The following is a 22,464-nucleotide window of genomic DNA, read 5'->3' on the forward strand; positions in this document are numbered from 1 at the left end:
AACAAGCACATAGGTAAAAAAAAATATCCGGCTTCAAAAGCTATACAGATCCCCATAATGCAACGCGGTATTGTTAACTCAAACCCACTTCCGCCCCGGTCTGTTTCCTGTAATGTAACGCACTGGCTACACCCCCTTCCTGTGCGGCCTAAATAATCGTACAGCGAAGGGAAGCAAGGGAGCAGAGAGAGAAGACGAGAAGGTAGGAGTGGTGGTGTGTATAGGGTACCTCAGAAGAGGCTGCAGATGCTGGAGGTGCCTCAGTAACCCAGCAATCTTCTTGCTGTCATGGTGAGGTTCGTGCTGCTGATTAATGCAAAACTGCTGCACTTTAGTGATATGTCTCATTGTCACATGACTGCACTGCGACTCCTTGCTAAGAGATGACAGACTGGTTAAAATGTAATAATGCAGGGTTTGATGATGGGTTTCAGAACCACCAATTTTAAGGGACTTTCTAGGAAACCTGTTCAGTTGTTTCAGATGTATTTGTATAGGTTATTGCACAGCAGTAGCATTCTGCCGCCTTCTTCACTGCTAGTTTTGCTTTTTCTGCAACATGTAGCAGATGCCTTGCATGCTTCTAAGGTCTTTTATTAAGTTGACTTCTGCCACATTGTTTCATGAGTCAGTCCCACCAGTGCAGTGAGGAACAGGCAGATACTGCGTGAGATCCTGTCATTGCTGCAATTTTTACAAATTGCCTTAGTGCAGTAACTCATATAGTTACCAAATAAACAACATGTTTCAAGCCCACTGCACTAGGGCAAATACCTGTCTCAAATCCGGTCACACTGCACTACATTTACAGCAAGAGTTATGTTAAAAGTGCAAGAGCTTATTCAAGGTACATAAAACTGTTTGGATTTCCAGAAATTGTTTTATGTTCAGCTGCTTCACACTCCACATACATCGATCACTTCTTATTAATATACTATCAATGTACTACCTTTTGTAAAATAATAGTAATGTGCTGTTTTTGGGAAGCCTTGGTATTTCCCACCCTCATCAATGGGGAGTGATCCACATCAGGTACATGTATGGGATCTGTTATCTGGAAACCTGTTATCCAGAAAGCTTCAAATTATGGGAAGGCCATTTCTAATAGACACCATTTTAAGCCAGTAATTCACATTTTTTAAAATGATTTCCATTTTCTCTGTAATAGTAAAACTGTATATTGTTCCTGATCCCAACTAAGATATAACTAATCCTTATTGAATGCAAAGCAGTTCTGTTGTTAATGTTTTAAGTCATTTTTTTAGACTTCAAATTTTTTGTAGACACCTTACCCGGGAAAACCCTAGGTCCTATACGTGTAGTAGTCTTTTGGTTAACTGTACTATCTAAATTCTCTGTGCGCCTTGGCCCTTAAGTTAATTTTACAGTTATATTCTGTATCTTTATCGTCCACTTTTCTTGCAGTGGACGAGAAATAATTGTGAAAGTACCAAATTATATTTTAAAGGCTTGCACTTGGCTCTGTGTCTCCAGCTAATGCAATTTGTTTTTCTTTTTAGGATTAAAGGGTAATGGCAAGTCAAAGGATCACACGTGATACACTTGATGCTGAAGTACAAAAGAAAATGAAAAGGTATCGGATGAGTTTTAACCAAGCACTTTCTGACACTCTCCGTGAATGTCAACTTGAAGGTATGTTTTCACTAGCAAATGTTGCAAATTATTCTTGGTACAAGGTACCAAGGTATTCTTCATGGTGCAAGAGATAAAGGAATATGTTTCTGACAAATAGCATATACCACAGTGCCTTTGATTGCATCGTTTCCTCTGACTCTATATACTGTCTAAGGTTATTATTTCTTATATTTTATCTCTTTGCAATGTTAGCGTAAAGCTTTAAACCTTTTTACTAGAGATGCACCGAATCCAGGATTCGGTTCGGTATTTAGTCTTTTTTGGTAGGGTTCGGTTTTGGCCGAATCCACAGTCCTGGCCGAACCGAATTCTAATTAGCATAAACTAACATATGCTAATTAGCATTTGGAAGGGTTAAATGTTGGGGGGGGGGGGGAGAATTTCGCCATGCCCTGTGTGTGCGGCAATTTTTAACCCTTACCAATCCTAATTAGCATATTCGGTTTGGATTCGGACGAACCCAAAAAAGTGGGTTCGGTGCATCCCTACTTTTTACTGGTATAGTCTCTAGGGTTCATGATTGATATTGCTGTCTCTCTTGCATAAATCAGGTTATTTTTAAATTCCTTTCTGAAAACAGTGAGTTCTTTGGGGTTTTTTTTATACACCAGTTTATAAACATAAGTCCCTGAACCTTATGTCATAGTCGGGACACTCCAGTTTATAACTACCATACATTCAAGCCTTTTCTGAAAGTCGGCTCATGTGGTGCAGATGGTTTGAACAGGGGTGCTGTTTGAGAGGTTGGTGGCCAAAATAAATAACATTTGTTGTGTGTGCTGGCCACAGCTTAGAGGGAACATTGATTTCACCAGCATTTTTCTATTTTTCTGGGACAGTAGAAATGGCTGTCCTCTTTTCCATTCATTTGTGATTGCAAGTTTGTGTGTATGGAATTCATTTGAAGAAATTATTTTGCCTTTTAATTGAATCCAACTATTTTTTTTTTACATATCTAAGTTAAAACAATAAACGCTGTTACATACTGTTTGAAGTTTATGATCATAAACAGTGTTCACAGTAGTGCACAGGAAAGCTAAGGATTGCCTTATCCTTGATACAGTTTTGCAGGAGCACCTAGTATAATGCTACCAGTTGCTGGTGGGATTTCTTTTCTTTCGAGCACTGCAGTGTAGTTTTCTTTAAAACAATAAAACTGCAGTTGTTTTGCAATTAGTCAAAGTGTAACTATTTAAAAAGTAGTGTTTATCATAAATGTATTTTTTTTAAACACAGCCTAATCTATAAGGGTGCAGCAGGAAAAAGTCTAGTCTATGCACTTGCTATATTAGGGAGCTTTTGTAAATGCCTGCCTGGGCAGGGCCAGACACTATAGAATTACTTAAAACCTCCTAATAGTTTTTTAGCTCATAGGGTTATTCATTAAAGTGTTAATTTTAAGTAAAAATTCACCTTTTATATGTTGTATTATACTGTACAAGTTACAGCTAACTATAACTGCTCTTACTTGTGCTGCCAGCAATAGATTGTGTATACAAAGTGTTTTGTCTTATTTTGTATAGTCAAGGTGCGCTTTACTACAGAATGTATAATTGACTTTTATAATATATAATTGGAAATACAATATGAATTCAGTATTTTTTTTTTTCATGTCTAGGTGCATCAAAGTCAAAGCTTCCAATGGATAATTACGATGCTCTTTATAGGGACCGTGAAAGATACTCTCTTCGTGATGCATTGGACAGAAGCTGGGATAGAGAGGATATAGCTAGTCAATCTTACCTCCGAGATTATGGTCGGGACTCTTCTCCAGGCCGACTCAATGAACCATGTTTAGACAGATGGAGGCAAGGTGACTCTATATCAAGGGAAAGGGTATACAGAGAAGAACTTTCTTCTGACCGCCGATTACAGGATCTTGAGGCGCTGAGAGCTAGAGAACACAGTGAATTTCTTTCAAGGGACCTTGGCTATGGCTCCAGGCGTTGGGAGCCTGAACGTAACCAACTGCGAGTTGCAGAATACAACTTACCCAGACCAGCAGGTTACAGGGATTTGAATTCAGAACTGAATCGTTTTGAGCAAAGAGGAAACTATTCAGGCCTTATGCAGTCAGCATTTAAGTCTCCAGGGAACAAGGGAAAAGGACCTGCAAAACAAACAAGAGGTGGCAAGGTTCAGCGTAGCCCAGCAGGGAGAGGGCAAGCATTTCGCCAGGGCCCAGAAAAAGGTGGACAGTCTGCTCAGGAAAGCCGTTTCATTTCTGGAAAAAAAGAAGCAGCAGCAACTCAGCCAGTGGGTGGTGAGCTATCCAAAAACCCATCAGCATTTGTAAATGCAGAAGATCAAAGTGCAGCATTAAAACATGGCTTACAAATGATAAGATGGTCCAAGTTCAACACCATGGAAAATGACAATGACCTTATAAAGCAGCACAAAGCTCTGTTCAAAGTAGAGACTGATGCTTGTAATAAAATTGTGGAGTGCTTCAAATATTCCATGCTAAAATCTCAAAGGGAACAGTGCTTTAATGCAGTAAAGTTCTTAAGTCACCCAGCTCTGAAGAATCCAAAGATAGACAATGAACTATTGGATCTTTTGATGGCATCGCACACTGTGCAAAACCTAAATGACTTCTTTGAAGTGATTAAACCTTTTGACAAGGAAATGCTGATAATTCAGCAACGTCTGCTAAAATGTGCTATTCCTTTGCTAATTGCCTGTAACACTTTTGAGTTAAAGCACTCAATTCTGACTGATCAGCGGCAGGTATTGGGGGCACTTAAAAATACAGTGTTTTTGTGTCGTAAGTCTATGGTGCTCTTAGGACAAACATTTACCATGGCAACAGCTGCCAGACAAAGTAATATTTTGAATGTACTTGGCCTGTCTGACTTTCAGCTAAAAGCTTCAGACTTTCCAAATGTGAAAGACTCTTTCCTTTTTGGGAAAGATTTCTTGCGAGAACTGAAAATTTGGTTAAAAGATAATGATAGAAAGCCAGTCTTAAAAGCAAGGATCCTTCCTGCAGAGGAAGGGAAAGATGAACCTCAGCCAAGTGTAGAAGAAGAAATCAAGGGTAGGTTATATTAAGATGCTGTGTTTTTATAAGTATGTTTGTTTTTCCTTTCTGCAGATATTCTTTAGTGTTAGTGATTTGACTCTTATTTCCAATGATACAGATATCCACTTTCTTTTCAGATCAGTGTCCCAGCAATTCTCACTGCCCATAATGGAAGGGAATTTGTGGGTGTTTTTGCTGTTGCATTTTGTTATTTGTAAATGTAATTGGTATGGAAAGCAAGGTTTATTTATTACATTTTCAAATGTATAACTTTAAAATTATTGCTCCCTTTATCAGGAGATAGTCGGCACTCACGTCAATCGGATCACAATAGCCTGGGTGCAGGTCCAAGTGAAGAATTAGATACAGCAGCGAAGAGATCCGCACTCACAGGACTTATAGAATTAATCTGGCGTTTATTGAAAAGACTAGTCTTATAGAATTAATCTGGTGTTTATTGAGAAGACCAGTCTTCGCTGCTGTATGTATGTATACACACACACGTGTGTATATCTATATCTACTGCTTTAGACAGCCCTGCCTGTGCTACTTGGAGAAATTAAATTGGTCTCCGTCCAGCAGGAGCCATTTAACAGCTTTTTTTTTTTTTCTTAAAGTAAATGAAATATAATGTATTGTTGCCTTGCGCTGGTAAAGTTGTGTGTCTGCTACAGTAACACTACTATAATTTATATAAATAAGCTGTGTAGCCACAGGGGCAGCCATTCAAGCTGGAGAAAAGGCATAGGTTACATAGCAGGTAACCTCAGTAGCATAAAATAGTTTATTTTTCTGTTATCTGTTATGTGCCTGTGCACTTTTTATATAAACTGTAGTAGTCTTTCTGAGGCAAACAAAGCAGTACATTATATTAGCAGTATTATATTAGAATTACTTGTATCCACTTACATTTTTTGGCGTTACTTTTCCTTTAATGGGATGATTTTACATCCCCCTTTAATACCCGCACAATGTTGCAGGTCCATTTAAAATCTTTTAAGTTGGCTCTTTAGCACTGCGTGAAAGTTCTTGGTGTTGTTAAAGGGGTGTTTCATAAAATATTTGGTAATTAGAGCTTTCTTTCTAAGGAATTTGTAGTTAAAGCTGCCCCTAAATTGATAATAGAAATTTTAAACTTATTCATATTGTTTCTTTGTTTTAGATGAAAAAGTGGCAGACCCTGAAGTTGTTGCTACAATAGACAAGCTTCTAGAGAATGCAAAAAATGGATACCCTGCTGACGGAGAAAAGCCAGTGTTTTGGTTAGTGATGCAAAGTATGCTTGTCTCCTTCAAAGGAAATAGTGGCATCTGCTTGGGGGGGTGTGGGAGAAGGAGGTTCTCTTTCCTTTCTAGAGGTAGAGAATTCTGAAGAGCATATAACAGGGGTATCCAAACTCTGGGAGCAACATCCAAGGGACATGTTGCTCGGGAGCCACTGGTATAGGACATCTGCAACCAATCCTTGAATTGAATGGAGTAGCATATTTCTGTGCTTTATCTGTTTTCCCCTCCTTTTTCTTTTGAAGGGCCACATAACAAACACCTATTAACAAAAAAATACTTAGTTATCAGTTGCAAGCACTTTCTTTGCCCTTGGTTCTCAGGGAACTGGAGGACATGTTGTAGCAGGAGGAAATTGTGACACGAGTTGGAATTCCCTAATCCTCCAAAATAGAAGGAAGGTCACACCTGTAATCAATTCCACACAATTGTATTAAAACTAGAACAAATTGAGCAGATCCTCTTTATAACTTAACAACCCCTATCTATAACATCACCACTATGCTGAGTTGGTGTCCTCAGGGGACAACATGAAAGTGTCATTAACAGTGTCTCCATGCTTATTGGTAACAAATTTTGAATTAATTGTGCCCTAGAGTTTTATTGACCAGATATGTTAATGTTTTTAATACAGCAAAATATTTTCAAGCATTAAAGTTTTAACATGCTTTCTTTCGGTTAAGGTTCTTGTTTGATAAGGACAGCAGTGAATATAAATATTATCGTCAAAAGCTTGCACAGTTCCAGAAGTCTAAAGGTGAAACACAGGAGGCCAAAATTCAAACAAAGAAGCTAAAGAAAGCCCCTGCAAAGACCACAAATGAAGCAATCAGAGCCATGCTATATGCAAAAAAAGCGCTGGCAGTAAGGAAAAGAATAAATAAAAGTCTTGCATATTCAAGAAAGCAAAGACTAAGGAAGGCTAGCGTCAAGCCCTCTACCTGCGAGCCTGTAAAACTTGTACCAAAATCTGAGCCCAAAGAGGAGGTGTCTGAAGCAAAGCCAGAGATTGAAGAGCTGAAGAAAGCTGAAAGCAAACCAATCACAGACACTACAGAAACTACCATTGAACCACCAAAGGTGAAAGAGGAGAAGGAAGAGGAGGTAACAGAATGTGTAAAGCAGAAATCCTCATCTGATCAGGAGGAGCGTAAGTGAATAAAATCTTTTAATCAAACAATCTACTAATATTGAGTTCAGCCTAGAAGTTTGGGATTCTGCACCATCAAAATCCTTTGTTTTATTAAAATAAAATAAAAGATAAAGAAGATAAAGTGGTTTCTTTGTAATTGGGTCCAGGTATAGGTGTAGTGCATTTTGTTTTTATGTCCATATCCCTTCAGTTAAAGTGCCACCTTTTTTATAAAATGATAAATTTACTTAGGCAAACTAAATTACTAACACATACTGCTAGTTCAAGGAAATACTATAAAGGGATTTTGCTTCACAGACAACCTGTTCCAACCTGTGCTTTAATAGGTAGAAACTGTTAGGACAAAAGTGTATTTGCACTCTGTGTGACATTGGATTAGAAAGTATTAAAAAGTATCAAAAAGACTAAAGTATTATTTCAACCCTCTCTATTTTAAATATGCAGTGTATAGGTTACTGAAATATACAGTCATTTTACCCTTTTTGCAGTTGATGACAAGACCAAGGACACAGCAGTAAAACTTGCACAATTTGTAGCACAGATGGGTCCTGAACTGGAACAGTTTAGCATGGAAAACAGCATAAATAACCCAGAATTCTGGTGAGTGAAACTTTTGACTTAGTTTACTGCAGATGAGTAGCAGATGAACCTTACTTGCATTTTAGATTTTACATTTCTTATACAGCATGTGAATCTAGGTGTACGGTCAGGTTTACTTATTTTAGCAGTACACCATACCAGTATTATTAGTGTGACATGCTGAACGAGGTCCAAGTCCAAAGAAAAAGATTTCCTGATTGCTTTTGGTGTATAGTTTCCTTTGTCCACTGTAATCGTTGTATGTCATGTCCATTTTGTTATCCAGGGAAAAATAGCTATACTCCGCATTATGGAATGCATATGTGCTAATAAAGGTTGTCTTACGTTGCGTTATAAGAAAAGGTTCCCCTGGATTTCCATTTCAGTGGTAGCTCTGCTGCTGACCAAACCTCTAAAATATTTATTCCTTTTCAAACAATAATCAATGCTATTACCTCCAGTGGTAGTAAGTGGGCCTCTTTATCTCAATAGTGCACTATTTATATCCAGTGGCTAGAAAACTTTTGTCTCTGGCTGAAAATGTTACTTAAAACTCAGTTAAAGCATTTCTGAATACAAAATAACCAGGTTGTTGAGGTCTTCTATTTTGGATGCCACAATAGACTTTTTACTTTCATTTCATTTGCATCTTCCTAAGGTTCTTACGAGAAAAGAACAGTCCAGCCTATAAATTTTATCAGAGTAAAGTTGAGGAGTTCAAACTTGCCGAGGAAAAGGCAGCAAATGATGACAAGGAAGATGATGACGATGATGATGATGACGATGATGATTTTAATTTGCTGGAAGATGATGGGGAACTGGAAAACATCAGAACAGGTGATGCTGAGGATTCAGATGAGGTTGAGATGGATGCAGAGTGTGAAGCTGCTGAGGCACCCTCTGTGGAAAGCCCACTTGTTGCTGCCTTTACCCCAATGCCCACCCCAGCAATGCCTCCATTAAGGCGGAAACGTGTTACAAAACTAAAAGTTGGCATGCTTCCAGCCAAAAGAGTCTGTCTAGTGGAAGAGCCCCAAGGTAAGCTGCTTTTTTTGTTTGTTTGTTTGTTTGTTTTTGGGGGTTTTTTGGTTGTTTTTGTTTTAAAAATAGATAAGAAAAACCCCCAAAAACAATTGTTTTAATATTCGTTTAAAAGGGATAAGCATCACTACTACTACTACTACTACTACTACTACTACTACTAAATGATCTTATGTCTTAGTTACTTATTCTAGCTGGGCATCACCAGATAAGCAGATGTTTGCCTGTTTGGCACTCTTGAGTTAATGATTGAATAATTATTTGGATTATTATAAGGGCCTATGTACATCAATTCTTGGCCAGATATTGTTCCAACAGGCTGTCTTTTAGGCTGAATGCACAGACCAAGCTATCTTCTCATTTTAGAGTAACTGAATCTAAAATACATGGACCAAAAGTTGGTCCATGTATTTCTTCCTTCCATAATACAAGACATTGCCCTTTGCCCAAATAAACATATATAAGCCAACACACACACCATTTCTAATCCTATTAAAGGGGTTCACCTTTATAAAAAAAAAAAAAAAAAGCTTTCCATTCTATTAACAATGGAAATTAATATTTCAAATGTATATGCATTGGCAGTTTTCTTTATATTATGAGATAATCACCTCCAAAGATACTTATCCACACAATGACAGGTCTGTGTTTATGCCCCAGAGGTTGGGGGTCACCGACCTCTTTAAACACTTTAATGCAGCAGTGTGCAGCTAGTTAATGTAACGTAGCCAGTTGACATTCTAAGCATTCTGTGCATATGGGTCACTTTCTGCCTTGCATATTTATTTTTTCATTGGCTCTTCTGTGTTAAAGGAGAAGGAAAGGCTTCCAAAGAGTTAATCTCAAACTGCAGGCTTACCTTCAGTTGTTTCAATAGTGCCCTTAAGTCTCCCCAAATTGCCATTGTTCAGATGATCAGAAGCCAAACAGGAAAAAAAATCGCTACTGCAACGACCCTACGACCAGCACTGTAGGCGGTGCATGCGCACATTTCCCTTTTCAGAACAAGCAGGCGCGCTTCCCTTTCTACAGACCGGAAAGCGTCCGGTTGCTATGGCGATGCGCTGTATAAATAATGCATGCTGCAGCGCGCCTGGGGCCATTGGAGAAGGACGCAGCCGGACAGGAGGGAGCAGGGGGAGTAGTGAACAGCGGGGATCGGGGGGTGGTGCTGGTGGGCACTCAAAAAAAAAATGTAGTTTGTAGTAAGGTATCTCGTCTCGTTAGGCAAGCCAGAAATATTGCCTTTTTACACAGCAGTAGAAGTACTATTTAATAGTGTGCTTAATAGATTTTGACTTTTGAGACTTTAATTAAATTGTGCCATGGTTTCTGCATGCCTAACATGTCCGTAATAGAAAACCTTTAACTGCAGCTTGGAGTGCTCTATTTTTTTAAATGCAGAGCTGAGCCCTATGGTGCTGCATTTAGAAAATCATGCATGTTTTTTATTACGGGCAGGTTAGGCAAACAGAAACTTCTGATCCAGGCGTGGGCAAATAAATAATCCAATGATGGTCCGGGTGGCTGCAGGACAAATGTCGCACAGTCTTCTAAATGCAGCACCACATTGCTCGGAGTTGCCTCTGAGCAGTGTTAATAATGCAGTCCAAGCTGCAGTCAAAAGCTTTTGTTACAGGCAGGTTAGGTGGGCAAATACTGAAACAATGCAGTTAGAATACTATGCTATCTGAACTGCGGGTGTAACCTTTCTATTGCAGGCAGGACTGGCAGTCTCACATTTGTCCTGCAGCCACCCAGCCCACAAATGATTATTTGCAAAGTTTCAAGATGAGGGGGCAGAGCCCAAATGTAAACTGGAGAGGTGTGGCCAAGAACTTTAGACGAATTAGAAGGAATTAAGGGCAAAGAATAGTTATATCACATGGCCATGTGACCTGCTCAGTCAGACAAAGCTATGCTCCTCCCTCTCAGTTTAGAGGAGCTAGAGACAAATGTGATTAAGCATAAAGTATAAGATTGGTTTTGGAGGTTCTTATGTTGGAATTTTTAATAAGACCATAGCCGAACAAGTATAAATGAAGTACAGAACCATATATTGGAACTTGGTGCACAAAGGTGAACAATGCCCTTTAAATACCATTAATATGCAGCAGCAGATTATACATGGCAACCTAGTTTGAAGTTTAATTAGCATGAGAGTTTTTTTTTTTGTACACTTATTTGTTGTCCTAGATATTCTTGTAAATATTCTTTAACCTTTTTATGACCTAAGGGGGCCTTACCAAAGGTAGGCCCTCACAGGGGAGCTTGAGCCAAAATAGATACCACAGGTTTTAGGTGTATATTTATGAGACGCCATTCAGATCTCTAGACAAGTGCTTTTTTTATCTATTCTGTCTGAAGAGATTGCAAGGGCATTATACACAGTGGAGAATTTTTTGCTTCATAGAAATTAAAAAGTACCCCAGAAGAGGAAATTTATCTTTGTCTAAAGGTTACTTTTGAGATGGACATAACAAGCAGTCTGTAAGAGCTGTAATCATTTCTTTGTACCTTTTGGGTCACTGGATAATATGTTGTTTTGAACATGGAACTATGTTTTTTTATTAACCAAATAAATAACGGCTTTATTTATTTTATTTTTTTTGTCTCCTCACAGTGCATGATCCAATTCGCATAGAATATGAAAGACCCCGTGGCCGCGGTTATAACAGAAACAAGGTGAGTACTACTTAACAATAGTAATTTGCGACTCTTATTTATTCATTGCATTTTGAACATAATCCCTGTTCAAACTGAACTGTAACACCTACATCCTATACTGTACATATACATCATTTATATACTGAATGAAGCTAGAAAACAACACAACAGCCAGCTGGCTGTTGTGTTGTTTTCTAGCTTCATTCAGTATATAAATGACCTTACTTCAACATGCAATGTAGGTAATTTGCTAATGTGATTTTAGAGGGAGCAGTTGTGATGTAAACATACATAACTGTATGCTATTTCTTTTTATGTCAACAGCCTATAAAATGTCTATTAATATTAATATAGACCTTCATGTTAAAAGATAATTTTCATGAAGCCACCTACATCCTTACTGACTAATAGGTTTAACCATTTTGTGCTAAGGTTTGTGTGGGACTCTTAACTTAACTCTTGACTGCTTCATAGAACCATTACTAACAAATGAACACAGGTATCTTCTAAGTTCATTAAAGACATTCTGACTTTAAGGAAAATCATAATAAAATAGACAAAATACAGGACTGCCAAGAATCTTTTGACGTTCCCCAGTATTTGATAAATCCACCCCTTTGCTGTGATTGATAAAATAAAGCAAAATTTTACTCTTCAAGCTTGCTGAAATGGAGAATCTGGAATACTGTATTCTAAATCCTAAGGGATGTGCTCCTGGCTCTTTATTCCACCAATTCAGAAATCCAGCACTACTTTGTTAATTCTTAAAAAGCATGTGTTTTTTCTCTCTACACAGAAACCATCTGATCTAGAGTTTGCCAACAAGAAGTTAACAGAAGGGAATGTGGGTTTCCAAATGCTGAGCAAGATGGGATGGAAGGAAGGACAAGGGCTAGGCACCAGTGGGTCAGGGATCAAAAATCCTGTTAAAGTGTATGTTGCCATAAGTGTCATATTTATTTATTTAATAGAAAACGTTAAAGTTTTAAACAGCTAGGAAATAGTGAATAGTAAATGTTTAATAAAACCATACGTAAACTTTAACTGTAATGACAAAATGAGATCTGCAGATCAGACTGTAGAGTGCAGCCCCTGACGACAAACCTGTTTGTTAAATTCCCTTTAGGTCAGGGCCTGGTGTACAACTGCTGTGCCTGAAATGTGTCCTTTGTCTCATGCACCGGTCTTGGGTCAGACAGTCTGAGCTACAGCAAGGGCTTGACCGAAGATTATAGATTTAGCCTATAGAAGTGACCCTTTGTGGGAGTTACACAGTTATGTCAGGGGCTTTCCTACTTAAACAACTTCCTCCCTCCTGCAGTTTTCCCATATTCTGCATTTGTGCTGCTGTGCCCTTGCAGTGTGCATCATACAGTGTAGTTCTGGGTGCTGTATTCCCATATATTATCTTATTATATCGTCCTACTCATTTTTAGTCCATGCCATTTTGGTGGTCAGTGGCAACACAATGTTAATTTACAAAATCTAACCTAAAATTGGTTTATGCTACCATTCACAGGGGTTCAATCTCTTCAGGAGAGGGCTTAGGTGTGGAAAGTGGTGAGTCTTCAGAGACCAACTTTGATGCTTTCCGTCAAAGAATGATGCAAATGTACAGGCAAAAAATAACCAAATGAGTAGGTAAGTTCATAATGGCGGCATTTTTTTGCCACCCTGATAAAATTTAAATGTAGTAATATTCAGACAGTTTTGACTTTTTTTTTTTTTTTCTATACTCGCTCTTTTAAAATTGTGCCTTTTGTGGTCCCCATTATGTTCATTGTCTTTTGCCATGGTTGAACATGTGGCACATACACTGTGGAGAAAATTCCCTGGGGGTCACTTGCATTCTGCACAGGAAATTGTGACCGGGGTACATGCAGCAAATGCAATCATGTTCTCAAGGAGAGCGGTTATGTACCCTTGACTTCATTTTGTCACTCCAAGTATTAAAAATCTGGAGTCTGGATCTTTTCCTCATGTTTATATGTGTAATTAACAGCATGACCTTTTGGTCTATGTGCTGCTTTACCAAATGAGGATTTTTCAAGAAAGCAATTCCTGCCCTTTATGAAGAAGACCTGGGAAACCATTGCTTGTTTGTAGTACAAATGATGAATTTAGTTTACTCAATCCATTTTAGTCTTGCACAAAGTGTTGTTTTTTTTTATGGCAACTGCAGTTTTTTGCACTCAGTACTTTTGTTGTGCAGACTGGCTACTTTTTGTAACCTAGTTTCAACCTTCAGTGCTCTTTTAGAAAGCTTTGTGTGGCTGTGGTGATCCTTAAAGCACATTAGTGCTTATGTTTTTCTGAAAGCACATATGATTTGTAGGTCATTTCTGGTTGTGGTGATTATTTTTGAGCAGGTTTTTTCTGCATTTGAATACTAGCAGCTCTTATTCCCTTGACTGGTCTTTTTATGGCAAGACAATATACCACATCACACTTTAGTGACCAATGTGGGCCAAGACAGTCACAGGACCAGATTTTTTTTTTTTTTCTTTTTAATGCCCTTTACCTCTCCATTATATTTCATGGGTTTACAACAGAACATTCAGAAATGCCTGTTCTCATCAATCTCAGGAATTGATCGACCTATGTAAGACCCAACAGTGTTTCTTCGCTGTTTTATTTCAGCCTTTTACGTAGGCTGTTAACATGCCAACCTGGATAATGTTTGTCAAAGAACCTGGGAATTTTAGTTTTTAAACCCTTACAACCAGTGATGTAGCCGCATGGCTTAATTATGAGTTGCATTCTAGCCACAATATCGGGGAATGCATGCTCCTCAAGTTGTTTTCCACAATTTCAATCTCCGAGTCTTTAAGCCAACTGTGGGAATCTGGACCAAGTCACACTAAACTCATCCCTGGTTTAATTTCAGCCTTTTTTGGTGGCAAAACATCCTGCCCTCACCTGCATTATGCACATGGTCTTGCTCTTTACAGCAAGAACTGCATATGTAGGTCTGAACTTAGCCTTTAGTATAAAAATCTAAATACTGAATTGGTCATGCAGTAACCATCAACTTCCTTTCTTTTTCAGTCTTGCAGGATTCCTGAAGAAAACAGCAATCCATGAAAAAAATTCCTACAGTAGATGTTCAGGGTTTAATTATTACCCTTTTTTATTTTTGAGCCATATGAAAGGCATCCTCCTTGCATGACATTTAGCTATTGCTGTTTGGTGTTTAGTGGGGTTAAAAGAAAAGTGTTGTTACTTTCCAGTTTTTTTTTTTAATCACATTTTATTTACTTTTTAATTGTCAGTCTTAGTAACTTGGGTATTGTGCATTGTATTCCAGCAGATTTAGTTTTTGAAAAAGAAATGCTACGTGATGTAGAGGTTCAGAATCAAGGTGGGTTTCCAGGTTTTAGTTGCTTTGACAAATGCCTTGCTAATGTTTCCTGAAAAAAGCAATTCATAAGTTTTTACAACTGAAAATGGCTTGTTGTAAGTTCACAACCACTCAAATAAAGTATCTTAAGCATCTCTTTGGTTCTTTCTTTTTGTGTGTTTTGGTATCATTCTCTTACATTTTACTCTTTGCCTTTGTATGTGAAATTATAGGTTTGATGTCTTTAAAGGAATACTGTCAGGGAAAAAAACATTTTTTTAATATTTAATTTTGAAATTTTACTTTGGGTTAGCCATATTCTTCATTTCCCAGGGTGCCACAGCCATGTAACCTGTGCTCTGATAAACTTCAGTCACACTTTACTGCTGAGCTGCAAGTTGGAATTAATATCACCCCCTCCCAGCAGCCGATCAGCAGAACAATAGGAAAGGAGCAAGATAGCTCCCAGTAGATAACAGAATAGCACTCAATAGTAAGAAATCCAAGTCCGGCTTGGGACTCCCTCCACTTACATGGGAGTAGGAGAAACAATGGGTTACCTGAAAGCAGTTCTAATGTGTAGTGCTTACTCTTTCTGAAAGCTCAGACTCAGAAGATAAATCCGGCCCTAAATGTTAGGTCGCGGGCAGGGGGGGCAAGCGGAAGAGTTCAACCCAAACCCACCTGCAAGTGATGTGCTGAGGTCACCCCACAATGCGTTGCACATTCTCTGATTCGCAGGCCTGTGAAAAGTAAAGTATAGTGTACAAAGTATGTATGTATGTATGTATATGGAAAATAGCAAGGAGCAGACAAGTTGGTTTCAGTGTCATTTGGATAAACTAAAACATTCAGCACCATTTTCTGAAATAATTAGTATATATTGGTCATATGATGACTTACCATAAATTTTGTTTTTATATATATATAATATTTTGTGGAATTCACCTTTAACAACTCAGTTTTCTTAATTCTCCTGATAAGTTAAAAAAATGTGGCCATGCCTTCATTACTGACTAAGGATCAGGCTACTCATTATCCACCACTCAGGACTGCGCACAGATCTTTATTAGGGATCTGTGGTTGCCTTGGGTTTGTACAGAAACCCAAACATAATGTAGAACATTTCTAGCCTACTTCTTAAGGCTTTAGTTCTCCTTAAAAATATTATATTATGATGTAGGGATGCACTAAAGCCATAAATGTTTGATTCAATCAAATACCAGATCATCTACAAAACAATCAGCAAAATACCAAACTGATTGCAAACACTATTTGCATGTTTACATTTTAAAAGTAACTAAAAAAAAATGGCTTATTTAGTTGTCCAGAGTTTTAAAAAGTCCAATGACTAAAATAACATGACACGTGGAATTCAGTCAAATCTTAATCCTCCGAAATTGAATTTGGTGCATTACTATTAATAAGAGGAAATAGTTTATAGAGTGGGCATAGTTCCAAGCCTACAGCCACTGCTGTTTTCCAATCAATTGGTGATTACCATCATTACATAGTGTTTAATTAAAGAAAACAAATAGAATAACAACACAATTATTGTTTTGTTACAACTTATTTAGGTTAAATCTTCAGCACCAAACGTATGTTTTCTTTTTCAAACGAATGTTCCTAGAAAATATTAAATATTCGATAGATAGCGTTAATGCAAACACACTAAAGCTGAAATCGCCCAGATCCATTTTAAGAATGTCACACAGAGACAAAAAGCATATAAATAGATGATTTTATTGATTTTTTTTTTGTTTTTTTTTCTTTGTACACTTCACTTCACCAGCTCTTTTATATATTTCCATCCTTCTGCTGTGTATTCACAAGTCTTGCTTGGAGCAGATGAGAGTGCAGACACAGACTTTTGAACACCTGAAAAAGAATAAGGGAAGTAAAGTATCAGCTGGAGAAATGTCTGATATGCACAATATACAATCAGTAGTACCCTTTAAAGATGAAATGTATGATGTCATAAAAAAAGGCTCAAGGTGGCCATACGCTGTAAGATCCGCTCGTCTGGCGTAGTCGCCAAGCAAGCGGTTCTTCTCCAGGTATGGCCACCTTTATTTAATAGGTGGAAGATTATATCAGGAATTCTCAGCATTATGCAGTTGCGGTATATAATCAAAGACAAGCTAAAGATTGACAGCTTCCATGCTGCAAAGTTCTGGCTATTAATTTTATGGACCTTTATTATATATTATAATATGAATAGGGTTTATATTCTATGTCTACTTGTAAATGGTAATCACCTGCAAAATATATATTATAGACTTCTCAAACTCACTTTATGTATCACCCGTCTTTATCTAGTATGTAACGTATTGTCACCATGTGACAAACCTGAGTTCTTTACGTACTGCTGATGTGCTGGCCAGCCCAAAACCTGCAGGACCCACGGGTCAGGCCAACATCCACACATCAGAAGTGTGTTGCAGACAAGTTCGGGCCTAGCTCGTCTGCCACCCTCTCCGCCCATGACCTAGCTGAGCCCTGCTTCCAGCTATGGCAGCATCTATTTAAAGGTGAACACCTGCCCCGTGATGTGGAGGTGCGGGGTGGGCGAAGGCCTATAAATAGATGTTAAAGAATAAGTAAACTTTTTTTTTTCTATGAGTTCTCTCTTCAATTTGACAAGGTTGTCGGAGTGGAGAGCCTTCTGTGCATGCCTAAAGGCAGCAGGAGCCAGTCTGTGCATTAGCCAGGTTTTTTTTTTGATAAGAGACCTGAACAGGAAGTGGGGGCGGGGCTTCACTCTGCACAAGGAAGCAACGAAAAAGAACACCTTCTGATTGAGGAACCCGGTCAGAGAGAATGCTGGGACAAAGGTAGGTAATTCTGGAGGCTGTTTAGAGTAATTTTACTTATTCTTTAAGGGGCGGGTGCAGGTTGACTATTTGTCAACCCGCACATTACTATTACATATGAAATCCCTGCATTTTGACAGCTCCACAGGTAGCCAATTAATAAATGCTTTGGATTTAAAGTAACAATGCACACCTACATTAAACACAATTAAGAAAGCATTTTTTTTATGTAAAGTATACATTTGTATGTGTTTATTTTGTGATTTTTTGTAACATATGGGTGTCCAAGTGTCTTACACTATAGAAGCTACAATTTTGTTTGTTTTGTAAAGCAAACAATCTATACAAAGAGCATGTAGATTGTGTCTAATTGTAATTCACATAATGGCATTTTATTTGGATTCTATTCAAGTAATGCATGGAATCCTTACCCCAATTCCAGGACTCGCAGATAGAGAAGTCTAATTTTGGTGCAGATGGGATCTGAAAAAGATCATCTTAAGTTTACCATAGACTATCTGGTCTCATGATAAAAAAATGTAACAGAGCATGATAAGATTTGATTCCCAAATTACAAATGCTAATTCCAGGCAGTGTCATTCTATGGCTACTAAAGCAAATAAAGTGCTGTCTTGTATAAAAAAAAAGGGCATTGACTCAAGGGATGAGAACATAATTTTGCCGCTTTATAGGTCCCTGGTAAGGCCTCACCTTGAGTATGCAGTGCAGTTTTGGGCTCCAGTCCTTAAGAAGGATATTAATGAGCTGGAGAGAGTGCAGAGACTGCAACTAAACTGGTAAAGGGGATGTTTTCCGGTGCTTGTGAGAGGACATGATTACTCTGTATAAATACATTAGAGGGGAATATAGGCAGTTGGGGGATGTTCTTTTTTCCCATAAAAACAATCAACGCACCAGAGGTCACCCCTTTAGATTAGAGGAACGGAGCTTCCATTTGAAGCAGCGTAGGTGGTTTTTCATGGTGAGGGCAGTGAGGTTGGGGAATGCCCTTCCTAGTGATGTTGCAATCGCAGATTCTGTTAATGCCTGGATGGAGGGGCTTGGATGAGTTCTTGAACAAGCAGAATATCCAAGGCTATTGTGATACTAATGTAGCCAAGCTGGTTTCCTCTGAAGCTATAATAACAAAGTACAAGCATCCTGGATGTAAATTGTTGTTTAAGGGCCCCAACGCTGCCGGCTTATAGGACATTAGGGGAGCTCCCAAACTTTGTTGTTAGAACTTAACTGCTAGTGCAGTTTACATTGCATTGCACTGTTATTGCTATTTCTGCCTGTTCATACTTTCTGCATTTATCTGCATTTAATTTTTCTAACTCATTTTCAGCCCAGTTCCTGTGTAATAAATCTGGGTTTACTTCCTGTTTGTGTTGGTATTTACTGGGAATCTTTGGGGTGTCACCACAGTCACAACTACAGTACACCAAGCCATACCCTAGGGTGGGCTACACTAATATCTACAGTTAGTATTAATTTCTGTATATATAGTTTATGTATGTGAGTGCATAGATAGGTCAGTATAGGTTTGTGTGCTGGGTTTACTTGGAAGGGTTGAACTCTGGTCTTTTTTTCAACCGTATGTAACACCTCCAAGACCTCTCCCATGCTGCAAATATACTTAAAAATGCTATTTAACAATTGTCCATGGGTAATACACACAGACATTGAGAAAAACAAAGAATACATTATTTCTCTGTGTGTATGTCACTGTCACAAAGAATTACATACAGTGGTACATACATTTAAATAGGATTTTGCCTGTTTTAAAATCAAAGTGCACTACTCCATCATATGTTTAACTGTTCACAAATGAAGGCTTTCTATGAAGGTGCATGTCTTTGGGGAAACTGGTTGATCCACAGGGCAATAAGAAAACTTGCAAAAGCTTATTTAAGATACATTTCATATTACATTGCCCAAGCAAGCATTTAGCCTTAAGGCCCCCATACAAGGGCCCATGTAGGGGCAGAAACAAGCGGGCTGGCCGACCGATATCTGGCCTGAAATTGGACAGATATCGATCGGGCAGGTTAGAAAATCCAGTCGGATCGGGGACCGCATCGGCTCGTTGATGCGGTCCCCGAACCGACTGCCCCATTGCCGCCTACATAATCCGGTCGTTCAAGCTCCCCAATATCGCCCACCCGTAGGTGGGGATATCGGGGGAAGATCTGCTCGCTTGGCGATCTTGCCAAGCAAGCGGATCTTACTGTGTATGGGGACCTTTAGTCAATGCATTTCCTTATTGTAAGCTCTAGTGAATAGGGACCTCTCTTCATTCTTACATGTTATTGTTATCATTTTATATACTGTATAATTCAGTCCCAGTAAAGAGCTTTAGAATATGTTGGCACTACAAAGTATACAATAATGTACTAGTTTAAGGCCTTGTGCATGCTACAAACATAATCTACATTGGTCTAAAATGCTTAAAGAGGTAGTAAACCTCCATGTTTGACTGTTTAACGCGAGCAATGCATAATCTACATTGCTTAAATTTAGAGCAGCCACATCACCTCAGGCAGTTTAATTAAAACATGCTATAAAAACATTTACACATGCTCTGTAATGTACTGATGGAACTGTGGCTGTATAGCACTGTACTAACCTGTACAGGAGGGATTGTGCCAAAATAAGTTACGCTGTTCCTTATACAGGTATAGGAACCATTATCCAGAATGCTTGGGATCAAGGGTATTCCAGATAAGGGGTCTTTCCGTAATTTGGATCTCCATACCTTAAGTCTACTAAAAAAATCAATAAAACATTAAATAAACCCAATAGGATTGTTTTGCATCCAATAAGGAAAAATATATATATATATATATATATATATATATATATATATATATATATATATATATATATATATGTGTGTGTGTGTGTGATATGGTACACAGGGAGGAGCACACCCTATACAAGTCCAAATGCCTTTGGTGCAGGTCAAAAACAAAAATATAATAGAAAGAGTGCCGCACACACAGGGACTTGTGGACCTGAGGAAGAGCACTGGTTGTGCTCGAAATGTTGGAATTTTTTCAATAAAAACACTTTCTTTTGTATCAAGTCCCTGTGAGTGCGGCACTCTTTCTATTATATATATGATATGGATATATAGACACACACACTTACACCTCTTTAATTAGTTTACCTGCCAGCCGAAGTAATTAGCCCATTCTTGAATGGCAGGCGGTATGGCAGCTGTGGTCTTCTTCAGCACCTCCTCTCCTTGGGTGCCACTGCCCAGCAGCCCCTGGTCATACGCCACATACACAGCTCCCCCAGCCAGGCCTGCTTTGGTGGCAAACCTAAAATGAGTAGGAATTTGCTAAAACCATTTATTTCGCACAGACTCATTCTCCATATGAAGCAGAAAGCCTTAGGGCGTGGTATTCGTAAAGCTTGAAGCTAACTATATCCGACAATACAGCCCAGCAAGAATTCTTGAATACGGACATTTTCTGTCAGTAAGTTAAAAGCAGCAGCGCTTGACACAAACTCACTTGAGTATCCTCAATGCTGCGGAAGCCATTTTTCCCCCTCCAAGGACACGCCGCGCATCCAGCCTCTCTACTTCCGATCACATGAGACGGACAGTTCGCAAAGCATCTCGGTAATTGTAGTGTAGAGAAAATATATGGGTTTTTTCTAAACGCTTGCTTGAGATAACAAGCGTTTAGTTTGAATGACCCTCGTTAACTATATAAATGGTGACATTGTTCCATAGCCTGTATTGTTGCTATATATGATACAATTTTAACTATAGCTGTTCACATAAATATAAAACATATGAACAAAAGAACTACTATTCAAAGTTTACATTTTTTAGCATACATAAAGCGTAGTGATAATATGGTTTTTGGTTAAGCAGTTGTGTATTGACATTGTATAAGGTGCCACAGGATAAAGAAAACCTAGAAATAAAATTTTGATCACCAGTTAAATTTTGGCATTTAGTACAACTAGCTGTACACTAGAATACTTCCCATTTTGTATGCAATGTGTCAGACTGGGATTCGACCAAATCCCAAAGTAAAAAGCTAAAATGGGAGAGCAAACAAGAGGGCAGAAGAAAAGACACCACAGCAGAGTACAGCCCAGTCCTGTTTGGATTGACCAATGACCCCCTATACCATTGCTGATGTTGGTTTCTGACCAACCAAATAATCTGGTTTAGAAAATCAACACCAGCTCAAGAATCAAGAAACCAAATACGGTAGCACTACTGTACAAATATGGATGCCACCTTTTCCCATTCTGAAAGCCAGACAGGGTGGGGTGGGTATCATTTGGCACATTGCTACAGCAATCTGGAAAAGTTCTGCATCAGTGTAGGAGAATCCTGCTTATTTTTCTTGTTTGGAAAACTGGCCATGCAGGTTTGACCCAGACAGCCCTTTTGAAAACTGGGCTGTCCTGGTAAAAAGCAGGTAGAAACCAGAAAGGTGGCAGCATAAAATTAGCCATACCCATTTAATCCTTTTAATACGCCCAATGTGATGATTTGTTATTGGCATTGGTTATTGGTATTGGAGGATAAGATGGTGCAAACATCAGTTGTCTCATAAATGCTCAAATACTTTAATTCTTTGGATGGTATTCTTTTCTAATCACAAGCGTAATGTTTACAACACCCCAGAGGTAGTCCCCAGCACTAGTGGATGCTTACAGTAGTCCCTTGAAATCTCCTATTCCTGACCCTAGCGCTTGAGTCCCTATACTGGCAGGTGACTTTGCAGGGTACTAACCTTCCTTGGTTTCTTTGTTAGAGTCTCTGACTACTCTACTAACTACCCTGATCCTGGCTTTCACTCCTAAAGCAAACTACTACAAAACCTTCTAGTGCTTTACCTACTGAGTTTTACCTCAACCATAGGCCCTTTAAC

At 38.6% G+C, this 22,464-nt stretch overlaps 2 protein-coding genes across 4 annotated transcripts; one reads left to right on the forward strand and one right to left on the reverse strand.

Annotated features, from left to right (window-relative positions):
* The first annotated feature begins 117 nt into the window (after nucleotides 1–117).
* sugp2 (SURP and G-patch domain containing 2) lies at nucleotides 118–14,899 on the forward strand. Of its 3 annotated transcripts, none has more exons than XM_002936325.5 (11): nucleotides 118–202; nucleotides 1,521–1,653; nucleotides 3,275–4,696; nucleotides 5,844–5,943; nucleotides 6,648–7,114; nucleotides 7,606–7,717; nucleotides 8,355–8,734; nucleotides 11,361–11,422; nucleotides 12,201–12,337; nucleotides 12,924–13,045; nucleotides 14,453–14,899. In XM_002936325.5, the coding sequence occupies exons 2-10, from the start codon at nucleotides 1,533–1,535 to the stop codon at nucleotides 13,039–13,041; spliced, it is 2,919 nt and encodes a 972-aa protein (XP_002936371.2). In that variant the 5' UTR covers nucleotides 118–202; nucleotides 1,521–1,532; the 3' UTR covers nucleotides 13,042–13,045; nucleotides 14,453–14,899. The 3 variants fall into 3 exon arrangements, with proteins under 3 accessions (XP_002936371.2, XP_004911084.1, XP_004911083.1); XM_004911027.2 differs by having other exon boundaries at nucleotides 137–296; XM_004911026.4 differs by having other exon boundaries at nucleotides 162–291.
* Nucleotides 14,900–16,468: 1,569 nt separating this feature from the next.
* On the reverse strand, nucleotides 16,469–21,193 carry micos13 (mitochondrial contact site and cristae organizing system subunit 13). Its single transcript, XM_002936324.5, has 4 exons — nucleotides 21,082–21,193; nucleotides 20,730–20,886; nucleotides 17,989–18,040; nucleotides 16,469–16,622 (listed from the first exon to the last, which is right to left on the reverse strand). Exons 1-4 carry the CDS (start codon nucleotides 21,108–21,110, stop codon nucleotides 16,525–16,527), a joined length of 336 nt encoding a protein of 111 aa, XP_002936370.1. The 5' UTR covers nucleotides 21,111–21,193; the 3' UTR covers nucleotides 16,469–16,524.
* Between the last annotated feature and the right edge of the window lie 1,271 nt (nucleotides 21,194–22,464).

This window comes from Xenopus tropicalis, chromosome 1 (genome assembly GCF_000004195.4).
Source record: "Xenopus tropicalis strain Nigerian chromosome 1, UCB_Xtro_10.0, whole genome shotgun sequence".
Lineage (NCBI taxonomy): Eukaryota > Metazoa > Chordata > Amphibia > Anura > Pipidae > Xenopus > Xenopus tropicalis.